General features: G+C 41.9%; 1 protein-coding gene across 6 annotated transcripts in view; it reads right to left on the bottom strand.

Moving 5' to 3' along the window:
• XPO4 (exportin 4) overlaps positions 1 to 9,873 on the bottom strand; it is a 130,889-nt gene that overhangs the window by 60,562 nt on the left and 60,454 nt on the right. For 4 of the 6 annotated variants that reach the window (XR_003092584.1, XM_006017628.3, XM_025196629.1 and 1 more), the window contains 2 exons: positions 5,809 to 5,925; positions 4,918 to 5,071 (listed from right to left, as the gene is read on the bottom strand). The exons of 1 other annotated variant lie outside the window; for it this stretch is intronic. Coding sequence is in view for 4 of the 5 variants with exons in the window: in XM_006017628.3 (XP_006017690.1) it covers positions 4,918 to 5,071; positions 5,809 to 5,925 (271 nt within the window). In the remaining variant the exon portion in view is untranslated. The remainder of the gene's footprint in view (positions 1 to 4,917; positions 5,072 to 5,808; positions 5,926 to 9,873) is intronic. One more of the 6 variants, XM_025196630.1, reaches the window with a different exon arrangement.

The raw sequence follows: 9,873 nt of genomic DNA, 5'->3' as shown, positions 1-9,873 counted from the left end.
GTCACAGTCTCTTAACTTGTTCACCAGTATGGGGTGGGATACCGTATCGAAGGCCTTCCTGAAGTCTAAGTATACGACATCCACCCCTCCTCCTGTGTCCAGGCGTTTCGTAACCTGGTCATAAAAAGAAACTAGATTGGTCAGGCACGATCTACGTGCTACGAACCCGTGCTGGTTTCCCCTCAGCATAATTTGTCCTGCCGGGCTCTCACAAATGTGAGCCTTGATAATTTTTTCAAAGACTTTGCCAAGGATGGAGGTGAGACTGACTGGCCTATAGTTGCCCAGGTCCTCCTTCCTCCCCTTTTTGAAAATGGGGACCACGTTGGCCCTTTTCCAGTCCTCTGGGACTTGGCCCGTGCGCCACGAGCTTTCAAATATTCCCGCCAGTGGCTCTGCAATGATGTCAGCCAGTGCCTTCAGCACCCTCGGATGGAGCTCATCCGGGCCTGCCGACTTAAAGGCATCCAGTTCTTCCAAATGACTCTGCACCATCTCAGGGTCTACACATGGTAGTCTGGCGCCTTGCTGCTGCCTCTCTACAACCCCAGTGAGAGACTTGTCATGCCCCTCACTTAGGAACACTGAGGCAAAGAACTACATCTTCTGTAGTTAAGCTGGGCCTATAGAAGAAGGGCAAATTGAGGTACTATGGGTCAGATTACAGGGGGGTCAGGGAGACAGGGACTTGGTGGGGGGCTCTATTACAGACCCCCACACCAGAGAGAAGAGTTAGACCTAGAATTCTCAAGACAGCTCTCGGAGGCAGTGCGCTCAAAGGAGCTGGTTGTCATGGGCGACCTAAACTTCCCAGACATCTGCTGGGAGGAACAGGCAGCCAGGTCTGCCTGTTCATGCAAGTTTCTAACCTGCTTACAGGACCTCTACCTAACACAGGAGTTAAATGTTCCCACTAGGAGAAATGCCTTACTAGACTTAGTGCTGGCCACAGGGGATGACTTGGTGGAGGACCTGCAGGTACGAGGTAACCTAGGGGATAGTGACCACCTATTCAAAGAGTTCCCTATCTGGTGAAAGGTGGGAAAGATAACTAGTAGGGCTAAAGTGCCAGACTTCAGGGAGGCCAACTTCAACAAGTTCAGGAGATTAGTTAGGGAGGGACTGACGGGCAAAAGCATTGGAGAGATGGGAGTCCAGGAAGGTGCGCGTTTCTCAAGGGACTGATCCTGCAGGCACAGAAAGGGAACATCCCAGTATACATACAGGGGGGCAAAAGAGCAAAAAAATCCTCTTGGTTGAGCAGGGAAATCCAGGACAGCCTGGAGGGGAAAAGAGAGGCCTACAGGCTGTGGGGGGAGGGGCAGCCACCAAGGAGGAGTATACCTGCTTGGCTCGAGCTTGCAGGGAAGCAGTGAGGAGGGCCAAAGCGGAAACAGAGCTTAGGCTGGCAGCAAAAGTTAAGGATAACAAAAAGTAATTCTTTAAATACATAGGAAGCAAAAAGAAAGAGCAGGGCTCCTTCATGATGGACTACGGCAACTGGTAACAGATAGGATGCCCAAAGTGGAGCTCCTAAATGATTTCTTTGCATTTGTGTTTCTGAACACAGATACAAGCATGCATCCCTATGGGACTTTAGGTTAGCGCGAGGTAGATACCAACCCACCATTAGTGCTGACCTAGTAATGGGGCACTAGGAGGGGTTGGATGTATTTAAGTCAACAGGCCCTGATGATCCTCATCCTAAGGTACTTAGGGAATTAGCTGGAGTCACAGTGGAACCACTGGCGTGACTGTGCACTCACGGTGCTCAGGACAGTTTCCAGAGGCCTGGAAAAGGGCCAATGTGGTCCCTATTTTCAAGAAGGGGAGGAAAGAGAAACCAGGTAACTATAGGCCAGTTAGCCTCACCTCTATCCTTGGCAAGACCTTTGAGAAAATTGTTAGGGATGACATTTGTAGGGGAATAGTGGGTACAATAATGTTAAGGGGCAACCAGCATGGGTTCATAGAAGGCAGATCCTGCCTGACTAACCTGGTTTCTTTTTACAACCAGGTCACAAAATGCTTGGATGAAGGGACAGAAGTAGATGTTATTTACTTAGATTTTTAAAAGGCTTTTGACACAGTGTCGCACCCAATTCTTATAAATAAACTAAACAGTTGCAATGTAAATTATTACACAGTCTGGTGGGTGGAACATTGGCTTATGGGATACACCCAGAGTGGTGGTGGATGGGTCAGTTTCTACTTGGAGAAATGTGGGGAGTGGAGTCCCCCCCAAGGCTCTGTCCTGGGACTGGTACTGTTCAATATCTTCATTAGTGACTTGGATGAGGGAATAAAAAGCACCCTGTCCAAGTTTGCTGATGACACCAAACTATGGGATGAGGTAAGCAAATTACAGGGCAGGGAGTGAATCCAGGCAGATTTGGGCAGGCTGGGGAAGTGGGCAGAACAGAATAGGATGCAGTTTAACAAAGATAAGTACATGTGTTGCACCTGGGGAGGAAGAATCATCAACACTCCTATAACCTGGGAGGTACCATTCTAAGTAGCACAACTGCGGAAAGGGATCTCAGAGTCGTAGTCGATTCCAAAATGACCATGAGTCACCAGTGTGATGAGGTAATAAGTAAAGCTAACCAGACTCTTTCTTGCATCAGTAGGTGCATCACAAACATGTCTAGGGAGGCGATACTTCCTCTCTATGCGGCATTGGTCAGGCCGCAGCTGGAGTACTGGTGTACCGGCACCACACTTAAGAGGAATGCAGAGAACCTGGAAAGGGTTCAGAGTCTGGTTAAAGGCCTACAAGAAAAACCCTATATGGACCAATTGAGGGACCTGAATCTCTTTCAGCCTCCGCAACAGAGGGCTGAGAGGTGATCTTGTGGCTGTCTACAAACTCATCGGGGGGGCAACAGGAAATAGGGGATAAGATGTTTACCAGGGCGTCCATCAGGGTAACTAGAAACAATGGCCACAAACTGAAGGAGAGCAAATTTAGATTGGACATCAAGAAAAAATTCTTTACAGTGAAGGTTGCCAAAATATGGAATACGCTTCCAAAGGAAGTGGTGGTATCTTCTCCATTGGAAGTATTTAAGAAGAGATTGGACAAACACCTGGCTGAGGTCATCTGGCCCCAGCACTCTTTTCTGCTTGGGACAGGGGGTCAGACTTGATGATCTAACAGCTCCCTTCCGACCCTAAAATCTATTAAACAGAAGATAGGACTCCAATTCAGTTTCTCATATTTTCTTTTCATCAATTTAGCTGCATCACTGCAAACTCCTAACGTATGTGTAGCTTACACTGCTACAACTTACCACAGTTCCAAACCATGGCACAATGTGTCCTCGTTACGGTTTCTGCAGAAGTAGAGCCAAATCAGTAGAAACCACCTCTTCCCGCACAAGTACATTTCTACTTAGAGTGGACACTGATCAGATTAAAACAGGCAACTGCAAAAGGTACTCCAACATTCTGCAAATTCAAATTCTTGTTTGCACATGATCAGCAGCACATCCATCCCATTGACCACTGGCATTCATCTTCAAAGAACATGAACCAAATTCAGATCTGAAATAACTTCACTTACTTTGGATGAGATGATTGAGTAATATGGCCTTTTATCCTAGTCTTAATTTAATGTAATGCATTTCAAATGGATAGCACAAGGAGGTTTCACTTTTAAGTCCTTTCCCTAAAAATAAGTAAAAATATGTACACCTTGCCTTCTAGACGTGAAGAATGTCAGTTTTCAAGCATGTAAATCTCACTTTTGGTACCTGTTGCGCAGTAAGTGGAAACGCACCAAAAACAGCCCAGATAATCGCCCACTACTAGTGTGATCGCCCACTACTAGGGTATGTCTGGAAGTGATATAAAGTCCCTGTACATAATCCAGAATTTACATTTAAGTTTTCTGAGTGTGTACCAGTGATAAAATTAAATTAAAAACCAATTAAAAAAAGCTAACTTTATGTCCCTTGTTCATAAGCAGTGCTCAGCATTCGCTGACACCACCTCTTGAGGAAAATGAATCTCTTCCATCCTTTGCTTAATCCAATATAACATTAAAATGTTTAATTGTAGCACTGGCACTTAACTCTGTTGGATAAATGCAAAATCTAGTACAACAGGTCTGCACTGATTTACTCCTTTACTTTTTCTAGTCCATTTTTTGCACTGGATATTTTGATACATCTTTACCTGTCTTCTCTCATTCCTTCTCTCTTCCTCCAAGACTCTTACTTTTTATGTCTATGTATTATATTCCTTCCTTTTTCCTCTACTCTTTTCAATCTCTTTCCAGTTCTTTAGGTTCACAGAAATCAACACTTCACAAAAAGGAATGAAGGGCAGAGAGAAAGAGGGAAAAAGGGGCATTAAGGAAACTGTAGGTTAGCAGGAAGAAGAGGTGTGCCACCTGCAGTCTTCTCCTTCCTACTGGCAAACTCCTTTCATTCTGGGATCCCTGCCTAAGGAAGCAGTAGTATAGGTAGGTCTCTCTCAGTTCCCAGAGAAGTCAAATGAAAGACTAGTTCCTGGAAGGTGTTTTTTCAACCTTGCCTCTTCTCAGTGAAGAGAAGCCAAGTGATAGCAAACCCACAGTTAAGTTCTACAAGCAAAGTAAGAAAAAACTCTGAACCACTCTCTGCTGGTTCTGTTTGGTCTTGCATTAAAGCTTCCCCCCCTGCTTTGCACCATCCAGACATATACCATATAACTTGCTGTTGCTCTGCTGAGACAATTTTTCCCTCAGTAGAAATGCTTACAGCTTCAATGTAAATCAACAGCAACTTGAAAAGGTAAGAAGTACTGTGACCAGCAAAGCACATTGCAACAAGTTACAAACTATCCCCACTAAGAACTAAAGGTTTTATATTTTTCAAAGGATCCAGGTGAATTGACTCATCTGAAGTAAAGTTCAGATACTACAAAGGATATAATTTGGAGGAAGAAAGTTCCAACTTAAGACCTGATTGGCTAGTGCAAGATAACGCTGAAACACCGAAGACATCTGAGCATTGAGGTTTTCACGTCTGCTGAATTCCTGAAGTACCTCTACTGTAAGCATGAAGATCTGCCGGAGATCATCCTCCTACAATCACAACAAACGTATGTGATTAAATGGATTCTCTCAAATCACGTACTAGATTCTTGATCAGAAAAGGTTAGAGAGAAGAAGGAAAATTCTTCTCTTTAGAAAGTCTATTTATTCATTAAAATACATGAAATATTATGAAAGACCCTACTTTTTTCCCTAGTCTATAAAACAGGATTTAAAAAGTTTAAGCCTGATTTTTCATGAACAGTAATTAAGAGAAAAACATAAAAATACCTCTAAAAATTAAGAGACGGGGACTTGGTCTTAGCTTATCAACGTTTTTGTGCCAATTTCACAGCAATCAAAGAACTTAAAGCAAATCCTTCACAAAAACATTTCTCCATAGCCAAACAATACATCTGAGACAACCAGACCACACCATCTGCAATAATATTTTTAAATACATGGCACTCCTTGGCTTTAAACCAAAGCTATATTTAAGTCTATCATTGTTCCACAGAGCATTAGTTTTATCTGCAGGGGATTAAGAGTACTACTACTGTATAAAGATCCAGAGATTGAGGTTCATAAAGAGTTTTAAAAATGTTTCATGGTCCTGAAGCAAATATTTTTTTAAAACTGCCAAGATGTTTACTAAAATAAGGAATTAATATATGGGTTATAACAGAGTTCTTATGCATAAATTTTGATTGAATACATAGTTGGTACATGAGAACTATTTTAATAAAGCTAAATAGTCTGCATTAATACACATTAATTTTTTTTTTTACCTGAAATATACGTTTACAGTTACCATGGAACTCCATGCTTAATCCAATGTTGCTGGTTTTACTTGAACTTGAAAACTCACTCAACAATGCCGTTAAAATAGAACAGGCCAAAGTTTGCTATAAAAAAATAAAAGGAAGAACAAAGATGTTCAATAAAATAATGATGTTTAATTATATTTTAAATTACTTTATTAAAATATCCTTAGAAGATGGCTGAAAAAGTAGTCAAACTAGAACAGTGGCTCACCACCTTTCCTCAGATCATGAAGCACATTAGAGTCCATTTATTGGGCAAAACATCTCCCCTTATCTAAAGGATTTTGGTATTTGGGCAACATGAAAAATTAACTTTAGTAGAATGTAACAACATGAGAATGCATTTGCTCTACCTACAGATTTACATGGAAACCATAAACTATTTCACTAGCCATATTATTTATTTCCTCTCCCTGTGTCTGGGGTTTTACATTTATTACTAATAGGGAATATTCTGCTTCCAGCATCCTCCATTGGTCTTAAATGTTCAAATAATTTGAAGTTTATTAGGGCACTCCATTCCATTTGCTACATTTACCATATTAGTGTCTAATCATGATTAAGAGTCACCCCAAACACAAAGCTTATAAACAAACAAACAAAAACCACCCCACCTCTCAAAAAGCCCCCTAGAATCACCACAAAAAAGCAGAAACCGTGGCGAGATTTAAAAGAAAGCATCATTGCTTGAAGACAAAAATGAGCATACGAGCCATTAGAAAGCACCTTACCAGCTATACTATGAGAATTACAAGTCCAGTAAGTTTGTACAAAGTGTGGAAGACAATCATTTATAGTGAGGTGGCCACTGTCAGCTCCTATCTGACTGAAGTCAAGTAAACCTTCATATTCACAAAACTTAAGGCAATGATCAGGACACATTAAAATTTATACAAAAGAGCTTTTATAAAAAACCCAAAAAACAACAAACAAACACCCCCCCCATCCCTGCCCTCAACACAACACAACCGGTGTCATAAAATACACATTTAAACTGGACTCTCTTCTTTTCCCCACATACACTGCAAAATTAAACACTTTTACCAAAGTAAGCTTTTTTTCAGAAAGGTTGCTTGTGGGCTGTTATTTCTGAGTTTCTATTTTCCCTAGTTTATCGCAACTGACTTTGCACACAAAAGCAGCAAATATTTTGTATTGAAGAGGTGACTAAAATCCATAAATGTTCCATATACTACAAAAACGTGCAACAGAAACTACATATTGAAAAAATGAAAGTATTTTTATTCGATAGATGCATCCCAATGCAAAACTTCAAAATTACTGACTTTACTCCTAGACTGTTTGGAGCCAAGGTGCCAAGGATGGCCAGAGGGGCAGGAATTGTTAAGGGGTCATGCATGCTGGCAAATACCCAGGGGTTAAATAGAAATATGCACACTACCTCTGAACACCCGAAAGATTAAAGTTGAGATGATACTATTTATGCAAGCTCATACAACAGCTGAGAGCAGTGCCATCCACCCACCAACTGCAACATCTTTGTTCAGAAATGCCTCTGATGTCAGTACCTTGACCCTACAGACAACTAGTTGTCTTAGCTAGTACGCATTAAATTAACATTCTTACTTGCTAAATAAATCTCAGACAGATCCAGCAAACATGGTCATGTCATGTTTATTTGTGGGTGCAATTTCCTTATGTATGTTAAAAGTGTACAGTATGTCAGCTTACCATAACTGAGCGCTAAATCCAAAAGCTCCTATTCAAATATAATTATTAATTTCAATTCTATTTGAAATAGTCTTTGTTCTCTACAATCATAAATTGGGAAGATTTTTTTTTGACACTGAAAAACACCAAAACTTTAAAGTGCTTGACGATCAGTTTGGTCTTTCTAGTACACAATATGTTAATTTTATGATTCCCAAAGCACTATGGGAATTTCTGGCTAGCTAAATTTCCAGAAACAAATTCAGAATTCAGGCAATAATGAAAGCAAACATTTGAATTAAACACCAAAAATGAGTCTCCTTTAAAAATGCAGGAGTTTAGAAAAATTAAAACTTTTATTAGTCACTTTTTAGAGTCATGCGTCTTGCATGTCCTTGCAAGTTATGTTTTTAAAACAGCTGAATTGACCAAAGAGGTTATACAGTTTCATATGTTACATACTGATAATAAAAATTATACAGGCTTCCATAAATGCTTCACCAAGTCACCAATATTTTTAGGTTCTAGGAAGCAGTGCTGCATAGACATACTTAAAGGCAAACAACAAATTGCACTCCGATACTTTACTACATTAGTTCCATGTATAAGGATGTTATATCACAATGATAACAATACAATAATTAAATCATATCTGCCTATCAAACAAAGAACTGATGGCCCTCTTAGCGTGTTCACTACAGAAAACAATATGGCAACCAGAGCACTGATATAAGATGGCAACCATCTACAGAAGGGGTGTCAAACATAAGTCCATTCCAACTGGCCAGGTAGTAGTTCAGCATAATACCAAAAGCTGGGAGGCACGGCCTGCCACAGTATTCAGGGTCCCTGGACATCTCCCTGGCAGTGCCCTGGACTTATGGTACTGCCAGAACATAGCCCTACACTGCTGTCCAGTCAGTCCCACAGCAATTGTTGCTGGCCCCATGGATCCAGCCTGGAATGAGCCCCTGTGGACTAGATCAGCCTGGAGCTGGAGGCACATTTGACACCCTTGATTTACTGAGTTCAAATGCAGCAGTGCCTGGTACTTACTGCACCTCCTTTGCTTGCATATAAACCAGCTAAATGTAGTCCAAAATACAGGCTCATTCCCAATTAGATCATTCCAGCCAGAGCTTTGTCAAGCTGTGCCTTAAAAACCTCCAAGGATGGAGATTCCACCACTTCTCTAGGTAACCTGTTCCAGTGCTTCACCAACCTCCTAGTGAGAAAGTTTTTCCTAATATCCAACCTAAACCTAAACTTCCCTTGATGCAACTTGAGACTATTGCTCCTGGTTCTGTCATCTGCCACCACTGAGAGTCTAGCTCTATCCTCTTTGTACCTCCACTTCAGGTAGTTAAAGACTGCTATCAAATCCTCCCTCAGTCTTCCCTTCTCCAAACTAAATGAGCCCAGTTTTCTCAGACTCTTCCTCATAAGTCATGTGTCCCAGCCTCCAAACCATTTTGTTGCCCTCTGCTGTACTCTCTCCAACTTGTCCACATCCTTTCTGTAGCGGGGGGACCCAAAACTGGACACAATACTCCAGACGTGGCCTCATTAAAGAATAGAGGGTAACAATTGCTTCTGTTGATCTGCTGGCAATGCTCCTACCAAAGCAGCCCAGTATGCTGTTAGCCTTCTTGGCAACAATGGCACACTGCTGACCCGCATCCAGCTTACTGTCCACTGTAACCCCCAGATCCTTTTCTGGAGAGGTGCTGCTTAGCCAGTTGGTCCCAAGCCTAGAGTTATGCATGGGATTCTTTCATCCTAAGTGCAAGACTTTGCACTTGTCCTTGTTGAACCTCATGAGATTTTTTTGGCCCAATCCTCCAATTTATCTAGGTCACGCCGAATCCTAGTCCTACCCTCCAACCTCTCTACTACTCCCTCCAGCTCGGTGTCATCCACAATCTTGCTGAGGGTGCACTCTATCCCATTTTTCAGATCATTAATGAAGATATTAAACAAAACCAGCCCCACGACTGTCCCCTGATCCAACCCATTGCTTCCATAGCTGACTTGCAAGAATGCTGAGAGACCGTATCAAAAGTCTTGCTGAAGTCAAGATATATCGCACCCAATGCTTTTCCTGCATCCACAGAGCCAGTCATCTCATCATAGAAGGCAATCAGGTTCGTCAGGCATGACATGCCCTTGGTGACTGTTCCTGATCGCTTTCTTCTCCTCCAACTGCTGAGAAGTAGATTCTTTTAGGACCTGCTCGTGTTCAATTTAAAGCATGATAAATGAGCCAAAGATGGTACACCTTGTATGTGGATTCATAGATGTTAGGGTCGGAAGGGACCTCAATAGATCATTGAGTCTGACCCCCTGCATAGGCAGGAA

The sequence above is a fragment of the Alligator sinensis genome, unplaced genomic scaffold (assembly GCF_000455745.1).
Source record: "Alligator sinensis unplaced genomic scaffold, ASM45574v1 scaffold777_1, whole genome shotgun sequence".
Classification (NCBI taxonomy): Eukaryota; Metazoa; Chordata; order Crocodylia; family Alligatoridae; genus Alligator; species Alligator sinensis.
Note: the sequence above shows the minus strand (reverse complement) of the source record. Positions and strands in the feature narration are given on the sequence as shown.